The 24,060-nt window shown below is 36.3% G+C and overlaps 1 protein-coding gene across 1 annotated transcript in view; it reads left to right on the top strand.

Annotated features, from left to right (window-relative positions):
- The window catches only part of LOC150075985 (prolow-density lipoprotein receptor-related protein 1-like), a 1,358,636-nt gene that overhangs the window by 1,072,194 nt on the left and 262,382 nt on the right, over positions 1–24,060 (top strand). The window contains 3 exon segments of the mRNA XM_090387555.1: positions 3,183–3,305; positions 12,789–12,917; positions 22,432–22,697. Of these exon segments, the coding sequence (XP_090243681.1) occupies positions 3,183–3,305; positions 12,789–12,917; positions 22,432–22,697 (518 nt within the window).

The raw sequence follows: 24,060 nt of genomic DNA, 5'->3' as shown, positions 1-24,060 counted from the left end.
GGAAGACCACTGTACGGATTGGAGCAGTATGGCATTAAGGACAAGTTGCTGCTATGCTATAAATAAAGGGATCGTTGATTGGGAGAAGACAGAGAAGGTAATCAGTGGACAATGGTCTCCATGGAATAATATTAATGGAGTTCCCTGGGTTCTGTGTTGGGCCCATTGTTGTTTTGTATATTTAACAATGATATTGATGAATGTATATCAGGCTTAATGTCCAAGTTTGCAGATGATACAAAGGTTGGCAGTGTTGTTAATGACAGTATGCTACTGTAACAGGATCTAGAAAATTTAGGCACATGGACTGAGAAGTGGCAACTGAAGAGTAATTTTGTATATGTGTAGCAGTAACCTCAAAGGAACGTACCAACTGTGTGGCTCTACACTTGGTAGTGGAGTATGAAAAATAGCTGAGGGTAATTGTGCAGTTAGATATAAAGTTCTCTGAGCAGTGCAGACAGGGTGCCCGGACGGCTCATGGGATTTTGTCAGTGATATCCAGGAATTTTACTAGCAGGGATAAGGCGGTGATTATCACTTTGTATGAGGCAATGGTCAGGCCACATCTTGAATACTGCATACAGGTCTGGACACCTCATTTTAGGAAGGATGTAGAGCTGCTGGAGTCAGCTACAGAGAAGTGCAATGAAATTGGTGAGGGTAAAAGAAGGAAGTGCACTTACGAAGAAAGGCTTCAGTTTTGCAGATTGCAGCATCTGGAGACTAGGCAACTGTGCGGTGATTTGATTGAGGTGTTTAAAGCTTTGAATGGTTTGAGAAAGCTCAATGCTGATGAGATTCTTCCTCTTGCTCAGATTACACACTTGAGTGGGCATAAATTCAAATTGAGGAAAGATGACTGCGGGATAGATGTGCAGAAATTTGTCTTTAGCCAGAGATTGGTAGATTTCTAGAACAAACTTCCATCTGTTCTTGTGGAAGTTGATAACTTAAATAAATTCAAAGAAGAACTAGACAGACTATTGGAGGGAGGGGGTGAATAGGTGAAATGGGAGATGTTGTGAAATTTTTTTTTTTTTTTTTTTTTGCTTATGCATCATATGCCACTGCCAATTCTAATATACAGAATCATTTTCTGACCTCATTGTCGACTGCACTGCTCCATGCTAATCAAAAATAAAAAAATAAAAAACAGAAGAACACCAATTTAATTCAGGATTTGCTCATTCCTGCTTTTTTTTTTTTTTTTTTTGTCATGGTTTATTTACAAAATGCCATTCTTCACTCTCTCTTTTTATTCTGGCTCATACTCAAAATAATGTCATAGGTGAAGATGCAAATCTCTCAGAATTCTTCATGTTTCTGAAAAGAATTGGTATCTATATTTGTTTCTAACTGCCATTTGCAAATTTAACCTGAATTGAACTCAAACACTAGTACTGATTAAGAAACCTTGAAAGGCATAATATATTCTTCCATTAAATAGTGAACAGCAGCAACATAATCAAAAATCTATGTGTCGTCACCTATTATCACATGCTGGAAGAACTGTGCTGAGGTAGATGTTCTTCTGATTTTGCTTCTGTTCTTCAGTGAGATTTATTGGCACCATTTCGTCACAAATTTTGCACATGCCAAAATGCTCTGTTTAAAATGTCCTGGAGAGCTCGGTGACTCATGTTCAGCCCACTTGCCATCAATCTCAGACCATCTGTCAGTCAGACCATCAGAGCCCTTACCCTCTCCACATTTACTCTTGTTGTTGTTGAGACAGGTCTCCCAATTCATGGTTCACCTTCAACAGCTTTGCATCCTTTAAAAAAGGCCTTGTGCCATTGGTAAACTTGGACTTGGGATAAAACTTAATCTCCATACTCTCTTTTTAACTTTCATCCATTTCGGTAACACTTCTTGAATTGGACTCAAAATTTGATGGAGTAATGTTGCTTGATATTCGTTTGCTCCATATTTTGTGATGCAATCAACCAACACGTGGTTGCTTACTTCATTATGACTCAACACACACTGAACATAACAGAGAGGGTGGTTCAACCTACACACTGATATGTGGTGTGCAGTGCTGCTACCATATCATGTTTTATAAAATTACTCTCATTAATTTTGTGATGTACCTCATATGAATGTGTAAGCTTTTGGTTTTATACCTATAAAACAAGTTAATTCTCTCATATTTGCTACATGTTTACAAAAAAAAAAAAAAAAACCAATGAGGAACTTCTGGAAATTCAATGAATGATACTAATATCAAATAAGAAATAAAAATTATAATTTCATAACCAAGAAAATACAAATAATGAGAATATCATTCCTTTCTACAAACACAAGTTCTACTTCTGTTTCTCTATATATGCACTGGTTAAGTGGATGTAACATTGCCCCACCCTCTCTCTCTCTGCAAAGTTGAACTGTACTTAGCAAAATTTAAAATTGGTTGTGCTGTATCATTTTGTATCTTATTAGTGTTAATAGCTGTCTAAAAATTAGTGATTAATTGGTTATGATCCAATTCTCTAGAAAGCTACATTACCCATGCTAAATGTTCTGTTTCATAAAATAGTATAAATAAATGGTATTAACTAATGTGAAAGCTTAACCTTAGGTTATAACTTGCCTTGATACTTTGTCTTCATTCAGCAGCTTTTGCAATCTTTTGCAGCAAATCAAACTGTCATATTTTACAACAGGTAAAACCATATATATCTCTATATAAAAATGTTCTCTGTCTCAATTTTATTATTCTTGTAACGAGACATCTGTCGGAAGTGCAAACATATTTATATCACATCCATTGTTACTCCAAGACATAGACATAACTTAATAGTGATTTGGTCTAACATTTAACAAACAGTGCTTTATAAATCCTATCAGTAAGCTAAACAAAACATATAAAAATTCAATGCAGTTCATAAGCCCATATGATTTTCATTTTTCTTTGCATACCTGAATCTGTATTACATACAAGTCCATCCCTCAGCTTGACATTTGATGGAATAAATAAGAAACAAGAAAACAGATAACTTATCATTATTCAGATATTACAGTTATAAGCACATTTGGATATAAGAAACTTTATGTATTACAGTTTTAATATAGTTTTTCTGCATTTTTTGCATTACTATTTCTTGTTACTGGTTAAATAAAAACTGTGTGGCTATATATTATTGTGCCAAATTTGCTAATTGTGATGCTTCTTTTAGGTTCAAGGCACAACCATTGTGACACACACCAGTTCCGTTGTGCTAATAATCATTGCATAGATTTATCATTTTTCTGTGATCAGTTTGATGACTGTGGAGATAACTCAGATGAAGCTGATTGTGGTATGTATATTAAAGAGGTTCATTATAAAAAAATAAATAAAAAAGGGACTTTCCTGTATAACTGAAAGAAATTTAAATTGCTTGTAAAAGACTGAAAGTAACTTCTTTATATGGATCAAACATGTATACAAAATGAGAAAAAATATTTTTATTAGATTATTGCTTTTTGTCATATTTTATTCACATCTACCTTATAAATACCATATACACATTACTGCCTTTTTTATAATTGCCATAAAATAAAAAATAGAAATAGAGTTTATTTATTATTATAATTAGCGAACAGAATTCATCAATTTTATTTGCAACAATTGCCATTTGCCTGTATGTTGGACACAGATCACTTCAGATTATCAGTATTAAGATATAGTCTGTGGAACATGCTGTAGGTCAAAGGCTTTACTGAAACAGTATGCAAGGTATTCATTTGAAAAGTTTGAACTCTTGTTCAGTCACAGAAATTAAGATCTGTCATACCTTCATAATTCACACTCCACTAAACCGTCACTGATAGAGAATGATGACTCATCTCGCTTTCTCTCTCTCTCTCACTCACTCACACGCACGCACGCACGCACGCACACAGCAACCTCTCTAGAACTCTTGCTCTTGTGTCCTTAATTGGTACATAACTGCCAACTCTAGATATAGGAAAGAGAATCTGTCTTTTTGACTTATTTGGACCCCTTCGTAGTTTCATTATCATACTAGAATTGATACCATAGATCTTCTCCATCTTTTTTTTTTTTTCAAAAACAGTTTTTATTTTTGCAAAAAATAGTAAATAAGAATAATAAGAATTTCTTCTTAATTTTGTTAACTATTACTATTACTGTTCAGTTTTTTATTTTTATTTTTGATTAATTGAACAATTATAGTGATAGTAATATTACTATTACTATAATTGTCTAGTTAATCAAAAAAAAAAAAAAAAAAACTTTATTCTACAGGTTTTTAATTTCCAACACAATGTAAATGATACAGTCCAGAGATGATACCCTTTCTTAATTTGGAAAGCAGTAAAAATTAATAAAACAACTTTAAAGTTTATTAAAAACTAATATAATTAAAGATTTATTTTCAAGGAAAATTTAAATATGCCTTTTCAACTCCTAACTTGCACATTTCTTGTAGTCTAAAAATATAAGCTGAAATCCCACACTGGCCTGTCAGTAAATTAGTAAAGGCTGCCTTCCATATCAAAACAGATTAAAATGGTAAACCTTTACCATAAAGTGTTTTATACACATATAGGGGGGGGAAAATACAACAAAAAAAAAAAAAAAAAAAAACAGTTGTACCATTGAGGTGATTTGTATGCTGATACAATCCAATAAAGTGTTACAACTTAAAATATTTTATACAGTCATAGCAGAAGTTCAATGACTTTATGAACAAATTCGATAAACTGTGAACTTAATTTGGCAGCCAAGTGACTTTGTCATGAATTCCTAAAACCAAATTGTGTCTCCTTATGGCACCTGAAAGTCAGCAACAAAAAAGAATGTATAGATAACAAGTTGCCCAGCTGGGTTATTGGAAATATTAAGTTAAATAATATTTAACTTTAGCTTAAATATAATTGTATTTAGAGAACAAATTGATCATCTAATAATGCTATTCAGATACAATTTTTTTTGAACCAAATAATAATTAAAAAATAAATAAATTTCTGCCAGATGTTACTATGCAAGAAGAAAGAATTGATGTACAGTGGTACAGCAGTGTCATTTTTAAAAACTAAAATTTGACTCAAGGTATTTAAAGATGTGCAGTCTGCCACAGTATGTTTCTTAATGCAATTATAATCAGTTGATGTCTAACAAACAATTCAAACAGTAATCCATACACAGGCAGCAAAATATTAAATAAGCTAATGTTTAAAGGCATGTTGTACTGATAATTTTAACATAAAATATATATTTTGTCAGTGAAATTTAATTTCTAGTGCAGTGTTGACTTCAAAAATAACCTCCTGGTTTTTCCAAAAAATCTCCCTAAACTTATGAACTTAGAGGCAAAAAAAGAAAATACATGGCATGATTATAAATTATCAGAGGTACAGAGGCTTCTTACAGTATAAACTACTTCTTACTTATAAACTACTCTATAATCAAGTTATTTAGGAGGTTGGGAAAGTTAAGAATGCAAAGGAAAAGTAGCAAGGAATTCTTTGCATATATTAACAGAAGGAAACGGGTGAATCAGATTGGTTTCCTGGATGCAAATGACATACTGTTGGTGATAAGATTGCCGATAAACTGAATAAATATTTTGCACTAGACATAAATGGCATAACTATTAATGAACAAAGTGAGCAAAGCACCTGGGCCAATTTTCTATTCAATTACAGAAGCTCCCCGACTTATGCAAATTCGACTTTATGTAAGTTTTTTTCTGGCCGGTGCAAACTGGAAAAAATATGGAAACATATTTTGCATCTGTGGGGATAAATGGAGGTATTGTGAAAATATTGTAATGTGAACCCAATAACATATTATAAACAGGTGGTAAACTCGATCTTATTGCATTTGCGATAATACCTATAACTGGAATTCTGTGGGTTTTTACATTATTATGTTGAAATGTGTTTCCCCTTCACTGAAATATTCAATCATATAAAAACAAATTTTCAGAAACTTCTCTTCATTCCTATTTACATATTACAATGATGAAGGGAAAAGGACCAACGGAAAGGGCAAGTGCTGGTAGTACCAGGAAATGAAACAAAATTAATTTTGAAATGAAGATGAAAATGATTAAGAAGAAGAAGCAGGACAAAGTTTGTCATCTATTGCACGGAATCAGGTCTTGCTGCTTCAACAGTGAATACTACTTTAAACAACAATGCGCGTAATAAAAGAACATGTCGAAGGATCAATGCACTAAAGATCAACAGTGATCACAAAACAGTGTTCAGGTGCTATATCAGAGATGGAACAGCTATTAATAATATTGATGGAAAATCAGATTCAGAAGCGAGTTCCCTTGAGTCCAATGGTCATTCAAGAAAAAGCAAGAAGTATTTTGGAAGATATTAAGGATAAGTATGGTGAACCCCCAAGCCAAGCTCTTGGCAAGCAACGGGTGGTTTAATAGGTTCAAGCATTGCGCTGGTTTCCAAAACATTAAAGTATGAGGAGAAGTCACCAGTGCCGATTCTGCAGCTGCAGAGAAATTTTGTGATGTGTTGGAAAAAATTATTGATGAAGGCGGCTATTCAACACAGCAGATTTTTAACGTTGACGAGACTGCTCTGTATTGGAAAAAAAATGCCGGATTGAACATACATTGGCAAAGAGGAAAAGACAATGCCAAGTTTCAAGGCTTCAAAAGATAGGGCCCCGCTCTTGCTTGGGGCTAATGCAGTAGGAGATTACAGATTAATATCACTGCTTGTGTACCATTCTGGAAATCCTCATGCATTTAAGGGCATTAATAAAGCCACCCTACCCATGCATTTCCAATTGAACCAGAGAGCGTGGATAACAGTATCTCTCTTTGAGGATTGGTTTAATTGCTGCTTCATTCCCGAGGTTGAAAAACATTGCAAAGACAACGACGTTCCTTTCAAGATTTTGCTTCTATTAGATAATGCTCCTGGACATCCTACGCATCTAGATGATTTCAATTCGAAATCAATTACTCATGCAACCTACAGATCAGAGTGTTATTTTGAAAATAAAAGCATACTATTTATGCACAACATTTGTTCAGGCATTGTCTGCAGTACACGTTAAGAAAAATTTTACATTAAGAGATTTTTGGAAATCTTACAATATTTACCACATCATCTTAAACATTAAGGCCTGGGCGGAAATTACTAAAAGTTGTTTAAATGGTGCATGGAAGAAAATATGCTCACGGCACGTAAAAGGCTTCAAACGGTTTGAAAAAGACTAATCATATGAAGAGGTTACAGATAAGATTGTAAAGGCTGCAGAGCTACTTCAGTTAGATGTTGTTGCCAAAGACATGGAGGAGTTAATAGAGGAAGAAGAGAAGGAATTATCTAAAGAAGAACTTATTGATGCAGGCAGCAATAGTGAAAGGAGAAAATGCTGACGAAGCTCAAGATGAACTAAATGAGGAGCCGAGACGTTTAATAACGAGAGAGACAATAATAACATTTCGTGAAATTGCACCAGCAATGGCAAGGTTTGAGAAGATGGATCCTGACAGTGAACGATTCTTAAAAGTTAACAGAGGGGTGAATGATATGCTTGCTTGTTACAAAGAAATCTACAATGAAAAGAAAAAAGCTACTGTCCAGTCATCCATTAATACGTTCTTTCGTAAGGTTGAGCGGCCGACCCCTTCTAAATCTTTAAAGCCCTCAACCTCCACAGTGGCATACTTATCAACTGAAGACGTCAGTTGTGGCAACGATGCTCGGGAGGTAAAACTTACTGATGTTATGCCTGTCTACTCTCTTTTTTTGTAATTTTATAATTTTTAAATTTTTTAAATTGCATGATTTTTGTAATTCGCATAAGATAAAAAATGGAATAAGTACAATAAATAATTCTATTCAGATGTTCATCGAATATTTCTTTTTTTATTCAATCAATTCAGTGAGCACAGTTGCGAGTGCTGCACAAGTATGAGAGAAATTCTGACTTATGTAAAATCCGACTTATGTAGAAACGCAACCCTTACGTTAATCGGGTAGTGGCTGTATATTAAAAGAATCTGCAAAAAGAATACTTAAAACCAGTGCCCATAATAATGAGAGCCTCTTTAGATTCAGACGTCTTAGAATTCCAGTGGATAATCGTGCAGTCTGGTATAAAATTTTCTGAGCAGGGTGGACAGGCTGCCAGGACTGCTCATGGGGTTTTATCAATGGTATACAGGAACTTTGCGACCAGAGATAGGGAAGTGATTATCTTTATACAAGGCAGTGATTAGGCCACATCTTAAGTACCATATACAAGTTTGGAGTTCTCATTTTAGGAAAGATTTAGATCTGCTGGAACAGGCATAGATAAGAGCAATGAGATTGCTGAAGAAACAAATGGGTGGTCTTACCAAGAAACACTTCAGTTCTACAAATTGCAGTGTTTGGAGACTAGGAACCTGCAAGGTGATCTGATTGAAATGTTTAAAGCTTTGAATGGATTGAGCAAGCTCATTGCCGATGGGATTCTTCTTCTTACTCAGACTACATGCATGGGAGAGACATAAATTCAAACTGGAGGATGATGGGTGCAGGATAGATGTGCAGAGGTGTTCCTTCAGCCAGCAGGCAGTCAATCATAGGAACAAACTTCCATCTATTGTTATTGAAGTGAGTAGTTTGAATAATTTCAAGAAAGAACTAGACAAATTATTGGAGGGGATGGACAGATGATGTGTTTTAAAAAAAAAAAAAAACACGTTTTTTTTTTTTTTTTTTTTTTTTTTTCTTCTTTTATTAGCTGGGGCTTTAACTCTTGCATGATATACCACCACCACCACCACCACTACTACTAATAATAATAATAATAATAATAATAATAATAATAATAACAAAAAACTGCTCTTATCCTTATTTCAACATCGATTAACATGTCACTGAAAATAACTAGAAAATGTAGTTATAGAATGTAGTTTTTTTTTTTTTTTTTTTTTTTAAATTCCATTTCACACATCTATTCCCTCTAAATGTTTGTCCAGTTCCTCCTTGAATTTATTTAAACTATCAACTTCCACACCAACAGATGGAAGTTTGTTCCAGCAATCAACTACCCGCTGGCTAAAAGAAAATTTCCACACATCTATTCTATAACTGTCTTTCCTCAGTTTGAATTTATTCCCCCTCAGGTTTGTAACCTGAGCAAGAGGAAGACTCCCATCAGCATTGAGCCTGCTCAATCCATTCAAGGCCTTATACATCACAATCAGATCACCTCACATGTGCCTAGTCTCCAGACTGCAATTTGCAGAACTTAAGCCTTTCTTGGTAAGACTACCCTTTCGTTGCCCTTCTCTGTACTTGCTAAAGCAATGCTACATCCTTCCTAAAATGAGGTCTCCAGACCTGTACGTAGTACTCATGGCATGGCCTGACCATTGCCTTATACAAAGGTATAATCACCTCCTTTTCCCTACTAGCAAAATTCCTGAATATCATTGACAATACTCCATGATCTGCTCTGACAGCCTGTCTGCACTGCTCAGAAAATTTCATATCTGACTGCACAATTACTCCCAGGTCTTTTTCATTCTCTATCACCCTGAGAGTAGTACCATACAGTTAGTATGTTCCTCTGGGGTTACTTCTACACATATGCAGTACTTTGCATTTGTCAATGTTAAACTTCAGTTGCCACTTCTCAGCCCATCTGCCCAAATCTTCTAGATCCTGTTGCAGTAGCACACTGCCATTACTGTCATTAACAACCCTGCCAACCTTTGTATCATTTGCAAACTTCGACACTTAGCCTGATATACCTTCATCAATGTCATTGATATATATACAAAACAACAGTGGGCCCAACACCGAACTCTGGGGGAATCCACCAATAACATAAGTCCATGAAGAGCAGCATCCATTGATTACCACTCTCTATCTTCTCCCACTCAGCCATCCTTTTATCCATTGTAGCAACTTACTCTTAATACCATACTACACCGGTTTGAACAGTAGTCTTCCATGTACATCAGTGTCAAAAGCTTTCCTGAAATCTAAGTATATGATATGAAAATTATTTTTTGCCTCCAGTTCCTTTGTAACCACATCATAGTATCCAATCAGATTTGTCAGACAAACTTTCCCTTAACAAACCCATGCTGTGTCTGAATTATTGCTTCAGTCTTGTCTGTCTGTCTGCGCCTCCGTAGCCAGGTGGGCAGGAGCAGCAGTGCGTAGCAAATGCTTCTTGATTAGACCGGGGTTCGAACCCATGCCCACCAAATACAGAGGATGCGGAAAGGTCAGGGAATGACCACCGCATATCCCCGGAGCAGTATGGCCTTAGTTGCTAATGCTCCTAAAAACCAAATAACAACAACAACAGCAGTCTTGTCTAGATGATCCTGCAATGCATCTTTAACCAGTGACTCCATTATTTTCCCCGGAAGAGAAGTTAAACTAACTGGTCTGTAATTACTCGTGTCAACCTTAGATCCCCTTTATGAATTGGGGATACATTTGCACATCTCCAGTCTATGATGACTTCCCCTGAGTCCAAGGATGCTCTCATAATTATAGCTGGGGGTTTACTTACTTCCTTTGCCACCTTCTTTTGTGAGGGGTGTCCAGTTACAACAAGGTTGAAGTGTCCTCGGTGCAAAGCTCATCATATACAAAGCTATTCAGATTAACTCAGAAAGTCATTAAATTTCCTGGCTGCTTAAGTTCAACCCAAAGGGAACCCTAACTTTCTTCTAAATGGAAAGAGAAAAATCTGTTGTAGTATTTGGTAATGAGTAGAAAAGAAAGATTCAGTGGAAAGGAGTAGAGATGAGTAAGGGAGAGAAATCCAGAAATGGGAATTGTTTTCTAATACAAAATATGCAACAAGGTAGCAATTCTGAAAGATGAGAAAGCTTAAATATTTAAAAGAATGTTATAATTATGAGAATTAAAGTGCGAATAAAAGGTTCTTTACAATGAATTTTTGGTCATAATTTTTGTCTGTCTATTGTGACTTGCTAAATATTATGAATTTAAATGTGGCTCACCGTCAACAAAACATTGGGGATCCTTGCCATAAAGAATTCAGTTAAAGTGAAAGAATCTAGTTATATTAAGAAACTTGCAGTTTTCCAATATGTGTGTAGGGTTAGGGAAGGAAGCTTAATGTGAAGAATTCCCCTAAATATACCCTGCTGTCCAGAGCAAGTAACTGTCAGTTGTACTTGTTATGAACCCTTTAAAACTTTGGTTTCTTGGTTGTTTCTTATGGACATTCAAATAAACCTATATCTAAATAATTTGTGAAAAGTCTTGATGGTCCACATTAGTGTCATTAATTCTTAAGTGTGTAAAATATAATTCACAGTAACTGCATTTAATACACTTATACTGGCATAAGATTTAAAAATAACAAAGTATTGATACTGTCTTTAATCACTGCAGGGATTTAATGAATTAATTTATGGAATTGATGTTTAATTGTTGATTCACAAAAGTCTAATACAACAAAACTAAGATTTTTAGCATTTTAAATTAGAATTGCAAAAATTCTGTACAGTGTATATAAAACATTAAAATTTTCTTTTGAATAATACTGATATATGGATACATACATCTTCTACAGCTACTTCACCCCTATTAAGTCAAAGCAACTATATTTTTCCTCCTTGGACTTTGAATTAAACAGGTGTTACTGTACATACAAATATAAAAATTAAAAAAAAAAAAAAACTGAAAGTCAATGTTATTGAATAGTCAATGTTTTCTGTAGTATCTTCATTTACTGCTGTAGTTTTTTTTTTTATTAGGTATTATAGTTCACTTGTAATTATCATAAAATTTTCACTATAATGTTAATAATGTAAGACAGCCAGAGATACTACATAATAATTGGTGCATTTTATTTAACAGTGATTACAGTAAGTGCCAGTTATAGTGATAACTGGTTATTAGAATCAGCCACTTTAGAGAATCACATTTCAAAGAACCAATTCAAATTGATAAAATGCATTACACTTTCAGCATTTATTACAATCAATCTTCACTTATAAGAATCAATTTTTAATGCCTCTGTGATATTTTTCTAATGCACCCTTCTGGAGGTCACATTTCTAGAAGTCACAACCATAAAACAATAAAAACAATTTGCAGTTTTCAGTTTATTGGGCCTTTTTGTTTGTACAATCTGTTATAAATGGGTAGTTACTACAGCTTTAACAGAAGAAGAAGAAATTGCCCAGTCTGTTACTGATAATTTTGCAGAGGAGGAGGAAAGTGAAGATGAACCCAAACGAATTCCAGTTACAAAGTGGCAAACTTGTGAAGCTAGTCGTCCTGAGGAGAGTGTTGGAAGAAACGGATGCAAGTGATCATGAATATAGACTGTTATACAATATCGAAAAATCTATAAATAGACTTTGTAGTGATAAGTGACTATTTAAAATTATGTTATGTATAATCATATTACAAAGTGTTATGTTTAATTAATATGTATGTTAATTAAGCTTTATACATAACGTAAGTATAAATTTATTTTTATTTTGCTAACCTGTGGATAATATTCTTCTGATTTTCACACACCATTTAATTGGTAATAAATTTTTGGTAATAAAATGTAAATTTGTTCTTTTTATCTTTATTTTCATAGTCTGTGGATAATATTGGTCAATTTTCGCTTATTAGAATTGGTGTTTGTTAGAGTCAAAATTCAATTTGAAAACGTGATCACTATAACTGACACTTATTGTATATTTAACACATACTTTAATGGTTATAATTTAATAAAAAGCTGAACTTTATTCTTTTCTGTTGTCCATAGGCAATAAATGTCAATCATTACTGGTTGCTTTTTTTTTTTTAAGAAATTGGACCATGTCGATTTGGAATCTGCTCCCAAGTGTGTTTTGCAAAAAAATCAGGAAATCATACTTGTGCGTGTTCTCCTGGGTATGTAAGAGTACTTGGTGATGATGGTTCCTGTAAAGCAGAAGGTAGGAGATTATTAAAATTTATATTTTAAGTATACATTTTACCTTTCAAAGAAAGGGTTTAGGAAATTGTTGAAATTTATTGCATGAATACAGAGTTGAGTATTGAAAATTTCATATCCTCACTATGAAACATTTGATTCACAACAGTATTATTTTTCAATATATTATTTTCAGTCTCCTTGGAGCTGCAAACATTGGTTCCAGTAGTGTTGCAATGTAGTTATCCTACTCTTATAGAATAATTCATCAAAGCCTGGAAATAAATTATTCCACATATGATATATAATGTCTTCATTTGTTTTTCTCTATCCAAGTGAATTTTAAATTTGAAAAAAAAAAAAAAGAAGTTGGGACTAGATATAGCGAAACATGTGGATACAACAGCAATTAATACCGATGCTGATACATTGTAGTCATTGTAATTTGCTGACGTGTGAGCAGGCAGCACTATCTTGATGAAACACACCATTTGCTAGTACAGTTAGTCCTCGTATAGCACGATAGTTGTGTTTCTAGAAACCCTTGTGCAATGCAAAATCATGCAATATAAACAACAGGCCCTATGGGAAAAATAGGGTTAGGTGCTGACCACCCAAGATTGACACACATTTGTAACCAAAACATTAACAAACACAAATAAATAATCATAATAAAATACTTAACATATTTTATTACATAATAAAATATTGCTAATGCTTTTGCTTCTATCGTAAGCAAACTTGTTCTTTGTTTGATTTTCTATCCAAACAGATGACAGCCGTTCCATCTCTTCCAATTCTTTGTGTCTTGATCTAATGGATTTTTAGCATTATCAAAGGCACATGATGCAAGGTAGCAAGCTTATATAACATCAGCCAAAAAAAAAACACACACACACTTTGAGTTGTTCCTGCTATGAAAGTTGTTTTCAATATCCTGAAAAAGGCCTCTGAGGTTGGGAAAATTAATATTTTAGCATTAAATCAGCTCACACACCAACCATAAGAATAAGTATTTACTGTAACTAAAATATTTACATATTAAAATAAAATAAAATGACTATTTACAAAAACTGCTATTATATTAAATTAAATTATATACATGTAAAAACATTAAAACTGTGATAAAATCCTTAAGATAAAATACGCTAAAATAAACCGGATTAAAAGCGATAAAAACAATAAAAGTCTCTGGAGCTTTCGGAAGCATCGGCTTCCTTCCTCAGCAGAAACAAAACTTCCTGCAGCACGTCCATATATAACAGGCTCACGGTACCTATACACGTGGTGCAGTCGGCGCATGGTCTGAAGTGGAAGCGGAAATAGCTCGGGAACGTGTTAAGCAGAACCGTTCATCCATACTTAGGATGATAGTTTCAAACAGAGGATGCATACGCATACCTCTGTCCCTATTCATAATATTGTGGTCGGATGAACAGATTCATAGGCTCTCGAGCCATTTATGGTTCCAGAACCCATGCGCTCGATCCACGATAACCGCATCCTCTGGGGAAATTTGATGCTGCTTCTCCCAAAAATGTTCGGCCACAGCAGACTTATTGTAATCAGCGGTTTTTATAGCATTTGCATGCTCCCCCAGACGATCCTTGAGCCGTCGTTTTGTCTCGCCCACATAACATTCCCCACAATCCGGGCATTTTATCCTGTATACTACTCCACTACTCAGGTCCTTTGCTATTGGGTCTTTTACCTGAGACAACACTGTGTGCAACCTCCGCCCGGGAAGCTGCACACAGCGTGTTTTATAACCCCGCAAAACTCTAGCGAGATGCTCAGTAACGCCCGGATAGTAAGGAATGTATGCGGTAGCCACAGGAACAAACGGTTCCTGATTTTTTTTTTTTTTTTTTGATTTGGTAGTTGTTGGCGCATCGGCTTCTGTGGCCATATTGCACCTCCAAAGGTTTTTGTAGTACAGTGATCCAAGCCCGAGGCGGGAATCGAACCCGCGACCTTTGGGTTGCCGGGCAGGTACTTTACCCACTCGGCTAGCCCGGTCGGCACGGTTCCTGACGGTTAGACTCTATTCCTTTACTAAATCTGTCTATGATCCTCTGGGGGTATCCGCATTTTCTAAGGTCTGCTGTGACGCGTCTAATTTCACATTCTTTGTCCTCAGAGGTGGTGCAGTGTGACCCTGCTCTATCTGGTAGAGCTTTCACTACACTATTCTTATGCTGCCCAGCTTGTGCTGAACTATAATGGGTGTACTGGCCTCTGCACATAGGTTTTTTAAACACAGAAGTTTTGAGCCTAGGGCCTACCCTAGAGACCAGTACATCCAAGAAAGGAAGGGCACCTCCTGTTTCCACCTCTGAGGTAAATTGTATAAATTGGGAGAAGCTATTAAGCCAATGAAGTGCAACATCCTCTCTCCCCTTCTGGACCACGGTAAAGGTATCATCAACATACCTTTTCCATTTCTTTATGGGAAACTGACATCCACTAAAAACCCTGTCCTCTAACTCCTCCATGGCCAGATTGGCCACGATAGCGCTAATAGGTGATCCCATGGCTGTACCGTGAACCTGTTTGTACATAACACCTTGGTACACCATAGTGGTGCTGGCCAGACAAAGTTCCACACCCGAACAAATATCCTCTACATTTAAAAGCGATCTATTACTCAAAGAGACATCATTACTCAAAGATTTTCTAAAACAATATATTCCATGTTTAATTGGAATGCATGTGAATAGTGATACCACATCAAAAGAAATCATGCTCTCGTTTTCATTTATAATCAAATCTTTCACAAAATTCACAAATTCTTTACTGTCTTTTATGACATAGTTGGACTGGCCCACTATAGGCGAAATCAATTTAGCCAAATACCCTGACAAAGCATATGTGGGGCTTCCCATAAATGATACAATAGGTCTTATTTAGGCTATCAACCTCCACCACAAAGGATGGAAGTCTGTTCCACCAACCAACCACTCGCTGGCTAAAGGCAAATTTCCGCACGTCTATCCTACATCTGTCTTTCCTCAATTTGAATTTATGCCCTCTCAGGTGATTTTTCTGAGCTAGAGGAAGAATCCCATCAGCATTGAGCATGATTTAACCATTCAAGGCTTTATACACCTCTATCAGATCACTTGGCTGGTGCCTAGTCTCCAGACACTGCAATTTGCAAAACTTAAGCCTTTCTTCGTAAGAGCACCCCTTTGTTCCATTCACTAATCTTGTTGCCCTTCTCTGTACTCGCTCCAGCAGCTCGACATCCCTCCTGAAATGAGGCCTCCAGACCTGTATACAGTACTCTAGGTGTGGCCTGACCATTGCCTTATACAATGGAATAATCACCTCCTTATCCCTGCTGGAAAAATTCCTGTATATCATTGACAATACTCCATGAGCTACTCTTGCAGCCCGTCTGCACTGCTCAGAGAACTTCATATCTGCCTGCACAACCACCCCCAAGTTCCTTTCATTCTCTACCACTGTCAGGGTAGTACCACAGAGTTGATACTTTGCTCTGGGGTTGCTGTTTCCCATGTGTAGTACTTTACATTTGTCAATGTTAAACTTCATTTGCCACCTCTCAGCCCATCTGCTCAACCTTTCCAGATCCTGTTGCAGCAGCATAGTGTCAGTAGTGTCCTTGACAACCCTGCCAACCTTTGTATCGTCTGCAAACTTGGACATTAAGCTTGATATACCATCATCAATATCATTTATAAATACAGAAAACAATAATGGACCCAACACTGAGCCCTGAGGGACTCCACTAATAACATTAGTCCACGATGAGCAGTGTCCATTGATTACCACTCTCTGTCTTCTCCCCCTCAACCACCCCTTTATTCATAGCAGCAATTTGCCTCCAGTGTCACACTGCTCCAATTTGTGTAGCAGTCTTCCATGTGCAGCAGTATCAAAAGCCTTTCTAAGATCCAAGTATATAATATCAAAGTTATTCCCTGCATCATAGTATCCAATCAAGTTGGTCAGGCAAGACTTCCCCTTAACAAAACCATGCTGTGTCTGAGCTATAACTGAAGTCTTGTCTAAATGATCCTGCAGTGCTTCTTTAACCAGTGCCTCCATTAATTTTCCTGGAACAGAAGTTAAGCTCACAGGTCTATAATTACTTGTGTCAGCCTTTGATCCTCCTTTGTGAATTGGGGTCACATTTGCACATTTCCAGTCTATGGGTACCTCCCCTGAGTCCAAGGAAGCTCTCATAATTATGGCTAAGGGTTTGCTTACTTCCTTTGCTGCCTCCTTTAATATAACTGGATAGATCCCATCCACCCCGGGTGCCTTTCTTGTGTTTATCTTCAACAGTTTCTCCTCCACTTTACTCCCAGTTATTTCAAGATTCTGTAGCTTACTGCTAGAGTTGAATACACCTCTGGCATTCCCCTTGCTGAATAACTCCTCATGTGTGAATGTCGATGCAAAATATTCATTTAGTTTGTTAGCTACCTGAGCAGGATCATCAACAGTTGACCCATCAATATCAAGTGGACCAATCTGATTCATCCCCTTCCTTCTAGAGTTTACATAAGTAAAGAACTCTTTGCTATTTTTCTTTGCATCCCTTGCCAAGGATTTCTCGTAATCTGCCTTTGCCTGCCTAACCTCCTTTGTAACTTGGTTGCATATCAACTTGTATCTATCATAGGCTTCTGTGTCATGTGTTAATTTGTAAGTATCCCATGCATTTTTCTTCTCTGCCATGTGCTTCATTAGTTCATCTGACATCCATTTTGGCCTAAACCTTGAACAATATTTCTTAGTTGGTATGTAAAGCCTAGTAGCTTCCAAGATAAGTTCTTTGAATGCTTCCTATTTTGAATTTGCTCTTGGTAACATCATCAGTTGGTCCCACTGTATAGAATTTAAATACTGTCTCAGTCCATCGTAGTCGCCTTTACGGAAGCAATAACCCTTCCCTTTACCCCTAATGGTAGTTACCTCTCTGAGTAAATCCCACTTCAGCACACTGTGATCACTGCCACCTAGTGGTTCATTTATCTGCAGATTCTTAATGCATGAAGAATCACTGCTGATAATCAAATCAAGAGTATTACTCTCTCTAGTTGCCTCCCGAACATGCTGATGTAGAAAACAATCATCCAATAAATCCACACAACCCTGCTAGTGTGTGAGTAACCAGCCCCCAAATTCCAGTCAATATCTGGGAAATTAAAATCTCCCATTATAAGACTCTCTGATTTACTGGCCCACTCTATTTCCCTGTGCAGTTCCTTATTATACTCATCAGAGTCATTAGGCCTATAGCACACTCCTACTCTCAATTTTGATCTCCCAATGCTGATGTCATACCAAACTGACTCAACACTGCACTGTCCAGCGTTGTCGACTGGCTTCACTTCCTTGGTTTTTATGTGTTTCTTAACTAATAGCATAACCCCTCCCCCCTTCCTATCCTGTCTATCCTTTCTGTAGACGTTGTACTCCCCAAATTGCAGTTCTGCATCCCTTATATCTGTGTGACACCACGTCTCTGATATCCCAACAATATCTGCCTTTGATGTTTTCAGCAATACTTCAAATTCATCAAATTTATTTACTAAAATCCTAGCATTGGTGTACACGCAAGTATACCTGCACCTGTTTCTATTCTTAGCTACCCTAACACAAACCATGTGTTTACTTGTACCGCAATGGCTCCCAGCAGTCTCTGAAATACCATGCATCCTATTTTTCAGGCTTCTGCTCATTCTAATAGAAGCAGTGCAAGAATCTCTTTCACCTCTGCCAGTGGCTACTGTCAATTTATTGGTCTTTGTCTCCCCCCAAGCTAGCAGTTTTCCGACCCACCTAACACTGCCTCGATAGCATCAGCAAATATTCTTGCACCCTTTCTATTTAAGTGTATCCCATCTCTGTAGAAGCAATCTCTCCTGTTAACAAGTACAGTCCAGGCTGAAAAAAATTCTACCCCTTGAGCCTTGCACAATCTTTCCAGGGCCGAATTGATCGACAAAGCTCTCATCATATACTCCCTCCTATCATGTCTGGGCAGAATTGCAGACACTTTCAAATTCAACCCTAATTCTCGGCTTTTGTTCAACAGTGACCTGTACTTGTTAAGTAATTCTGCCGGTCTCCTACTCTTAATATTATTAGTGCCAACGTGTACAACTATATCACCTTTTGTGCCCTTAAAAGATGATATTCGCTCTACAACGTAATCAACCTTTGCCCCTGGCAGACATACCCTGGTCCTGTTCCACCTATCTGTTTTACAAAGGATGTTCCCCGTTTCCCTGACAATAGAGTCACCAACAACTACTAGTTCCTTCGGGACCAGCGCATTTTGCCTAGGGTGTTGTCTCTGTGTCACGCGATGCCCAAGTGCAAGCTCTGGCGTTGATGTGGGCAGCTGAGAGCTTGATGGGCCCCTCAATTTAGTTTCTTCGAGGGCATCCACCCTGTCCTTCAAGCTCTCATATAGGCCCACAAGAACGCCGATTTGTTGCCTGATATCGATACACTCCTTGCATCGCGCACACACAAAGACATCCCCCTTGGCAGTATCATGTCCCGTACCCGATTGCTCTGCAAACATCAAGCAAACAGTGCATTTTATAAGGCTGTGAGTCAGAGGACAACTGCCCCCCCTCAGTTCTGCTCTGAGCCACAGCACTTCCATTAGCTTGAGCCTTTTGCTTTGCTGCTCTGGTCTGAGTCATGATTCTATTAATTTATTAATTAATTATAATTAATTATGTTATTAATTATGTTAAATATAATTAATTATGTTACGTTTGTAATCTAAGTCGTTATATTTATTTATTTAAACGTACAATTTAACTGCTAACGGAGTTCAACTAACGCTATCTTGTACGGTATATAACTATCGTATCACAAAGGCTCGAAAGTTACGAACAGTAGCGGAGTTGAAAACACGTGGAAACCCTTACCGATACTTTTATGCAATTACAAGGCCGAGTAAGAAATAAATACACCAAATTAATCAGAAAATCACAAAATAACGTTATACTACTAAATTTAAATCAAAAGTTTTAGAAAAACAATAATTTCAAATCAATAAATAAGAAAAATCCACTTAACGGCTTTGAACACGACCGTCTCCTAGTAGCCTCGTCAGCAGACTCCTATATTGTAAACTCATTAGGATTAGGAATTTCTCCTGTGGCATGGATGCCACATCATGATCCTTGCTTAAGTTGATTCCATTAGCATTTTTGACTCCCAGTTGGCACCTTAAATGACTACACACAACAGACCTCAGAAACCAATGATAGCTAAAATATGATAGTAAAAGGCATATCAGTGCAGGTATATCGATGAATGGCACTTCGTGCACAAAAATAATTTTAAATTATAAGTTACAAAAAACCATGTGTTATGATCCTGTACTGGATTTTTTTATTTTTATTTTTTTTTTAATTTCAGCAGTAAAAACATAGTGCAGAAGTTGGCAACTTTTTTTGAGTGAAGAGCCATTTTTGATCTAATAAAAAAAAAATCGAAGAGCCGCACCTCAGCTCAAGATGGGGGGGGGTTAAGAAATGGAATAGAGTGGAAAGTTGTTTTATTAAAAAAATATATTTTTCGAAATATTATTTATTAATACTGAAATTGATAGTATGAACCAGAGTCGTAATGCTCAGTAGCGATTTTTTTCGTTTTAATTGCTGGAGAGTATCATACAGAAGTGTTATACGTATTATATTGAGGTAAACTTCTCTTATTATTTTACAAATATTAATACCGAAAAAAATGTAACAAACATCCAATTAGGTACGAATTAATGTGACTTTTGCTGCAGAACTTCTTGAGCGAGTCAGCCATTATTTTGGGCGAGTCTGCCATTATTTTCATCTTTAAACACGCAGAAAGACTCATATTGTTCAGACGGTTTCTTGATTTATTTTTAATATTATTAGCCAAACAGTGCGAAGGAGCCTGAGGCTTTTGCTGTACCAGCCAAAAAAATTTCTGAATCACCTTGAGAGAGAGAGAAAACGAGAGTCAGAAGTAGAAAGGAATCACCAAGAAAGGGAAGAATGATGAAATCCAGCTCAGGACCCTGGGGTGTGCCATATAGTTAATGTTCAAAAATATTTGCTCGCAGAAATCCTTTGTTTGTAGTACACGTGAGCTAAAAGTTAAAGAGCCACAGTTACATGTTCAAAGAGCCAAATCGGCTTGCATTTTTGACATAGTGGAATAGTTATTTCTCCCTTTTCCCAACCTCTCTTCCTGTTCCCTTCCAACTCTCAGCATCAGTTCTTCACCCCTTTCCAGTATGAGTAGGTAACTACTTCATTTTAGTGATCACAATTCACTCACTGAAAGAAACATTTCCATTTTTCCTTCAAACAGTGAAAACATACTGAAAAAACCTGCCAATATACTTATAGGGAACTCAGCCTATCCTTTCGTAGAAGATCGCGCCAGCCTCTCCTTTCGTAGAAGATCATGCAGAATAAAAAAATTCTTCAGCAACATCCCAAGTGTGTATGCCACTTTGTTGTAACAACGTACCTTTTTATATAAACCCTACAAGATACATCAATCATTATAACATGGGAGGAAAATATAATGTAGACCAAACAAGACAGCTTTGCCTTTTCCTGTAACACCATTTATATTATAGAGTGAAACTGTTTCTATTGTGAAGGAACCAAAAAAAAAAAACTTGCCAGTTGATTCAGTCCATCCAGTAACTTTCAGTTACTCGGTGGACTGATGTTTTCTAATCGCAACCAGTTTAATGTGACAGTTTTAAAGGCATGCATAGTTACATGTTCTAGCATTGTTGCTATTGAGAATAGATCTTTCTTTGTAATTAACTTTGTAAGAGATTTCTGGGTTCTTTTAAAGTATAGCTAGTGTTCTTATATAAGGCACCTCCGTAGCCAGGTGGGAAGGAGCAGCAGTGCGTAGCACATGCTTCTTGATTAGACCAGGGTTCGAGCCCGTCACCACCAAATACGGAGGATGCGGAAAGGTCAGGAAATGACCACCGCATATTCCCGGAGCAATATGGCCTTAGTTGCTAATGCTCCTAAAAACCAAATAACAAACAAACAGTTCTTATATAATTTTTTTCATACTTCTTTTCTTTTATCATTCTGAAGAACATCACCAGGGTGGGATTGTAGCATGCAGTTTGTAACTTATTCTCTTCGTTAAATTATATTCACACAATGAAGTGTTCTTATCATAATTTCCATTGTTATGGCATATGTAAAAATATTTACTCGAAAATGCATAATTGATTTATTACAATTTTTTTATAAGTAAACAATGGCATTTGTATTTGAAATAACCTTTATAAATGCATGTAATAATTTATTACATCAGTAAGAAAACAAAAATATCCTCCCCAGTCTATTTCTGAACTTACACAAAGCATACAAATCCTAAAAATTTTCAATTATTGTAATTAGAATTCAACTTCCACAATTTTTTTTTTTTGTTGAAATTGCTTTGAAATATTAAATGTGTAGAGCATAAAGTGTTGCATTAATTACATTCATTAATTATAAAATTCTATTTGTAAGGTCAGGAATCTTATATGCTGGTAGCTAGCGAAAATGAATTACGGAAGCTCAACCCCTACAAACCATCAGGAGACCTAGAAGATATATTGCATGATTCTTCAGAAACAAGCCGTATTGATTCAGTGGATATGTTGTATAATGACAGCCATCCAGTTGTGTTTTGGACCAATTTTCATAGTCGTGCAATCTATAAATATACTATTACTACAAATGATGAAACTTTCCAAAACAGTCGTGTCAAGAGGCAGGATGGATCATTGGTTATGGTATTAATAGTTTTGGGTCTTTTTTCTCTCCCTCTCATTCATAATGCTAATTTTTCATATAAGTAAAATATTAATAAATACTAGTTTGATACTTTTTTCACATTCTCTTAACTATTTTTATGTTTTAAGATGCATTTTCCATTTAATCCCAGTTTAATTAATCTCTGGATGATTAGTTTTTATATCACTAAATGGGGGATTATACAAAATTACAAAAAACTATCCATCTTCTTATCCCGCTTGCTGTATATAATTTTGATAAAATAATTTCTCTACCTAAGTAGTTAAACTGCGTGGAACCTAAGTAGAATCTGAAGATAAAGGGACCACTAGGTGGCAGTGATCACAGTGTGCTGATGTGGGATTTACTCAAAGATGTAATTGCTATCAGGGGTAAAGGGAAGGGTGTTTGCTTTTGTAAAGGTGATTATGGTGGTCTGAAAAAGTTTTTAAATTGTATAGAGTTATTTCTCCAAATGATGATGTTACCAACAGCAAATTCTAAATGGAAAGCATTCAAAGAATTAATCTTGGAAGCTACTAGACTTTTCATACCAACTAAAAAATATTGTTCAAGGTTTTGGCCTAAATGGATGTCAGATGAACTAATGAGACACATGGCAGAGAAGAACGATGCATGGAATACATATAAATTATCAGGTGACACAGAAGCCTATGGTAGATATAAGCTGGTCTGTAATCAAGTCATAAAGGAGGTTAAGCAGGCAAAGCCATATTGCGAGAAATCATTGGCAAAGGATACAAAGAAAAACGGCAAAGAGTTCTTTACTTATGTAAACTCTAGAAGGAAGGGGATGAATCAGATTGGTCCACTTGGTATCAATGGCTCAATTGTTGATGATCCTGCTCAGATAGCTGACAAACTGAATAATTATTTTGCATCTACGTTCACACATGAAGAGTTATTCACACAGGGGAATGCCAGAGGTTTGTTAAACTCTGGCAATGAGCTAAGTGATTTTGTAATAACTGAGAGCAGAGTGGAAGAGAAATTGTTGAAGTTAAACATAAGAAGCTACCTGGGGTGGATGGGATCTATCCAATTATATTAAAGGAGTCAGCAAGGGAAGTAAGCAACCCCTTAGCCATAATTATGAGAGCTTCCTTGGACTCAGGGGAGGTCCCCATGGACTGGAGATGTGCAAATATGATCCCAATTCACAAAGGAGGATCAAAGGGTGATGCAAGTAATTACAGACCTTTTAGTTTAACTTCTGTTCCAGGAAAATTAATGGAGGCACTGGTTAAAAAAGCACTGCAGGATAATCTAGAGAAGACTTCAGCTGTAGTTCTGAAACAGCATGGGTTTGTTAAGGGAAGTTTTGTCTGACCAAATTTATTG

This window comes from Mastigoproctus giganteus, chromosome 13 (assembly GCF_048544385.1).
Source record: "Mastigoproctus giganteus isolate SK-2022 chromosome 13, ASM4854438v1, whole genome shotgun sequence".
Lineage (NCBI taxonomy): Eukaryota > Metazoa > Arthropoda > Arachnida > Uropygi > Thelyphonidae > Mastigoproctus > Mastigoproctus giganteus.
The sequence above is the reverse complement of the archived record's forward strand: the minus strand, read 5'-3'. Positions and strand labels throughout refer to the sequence as shown.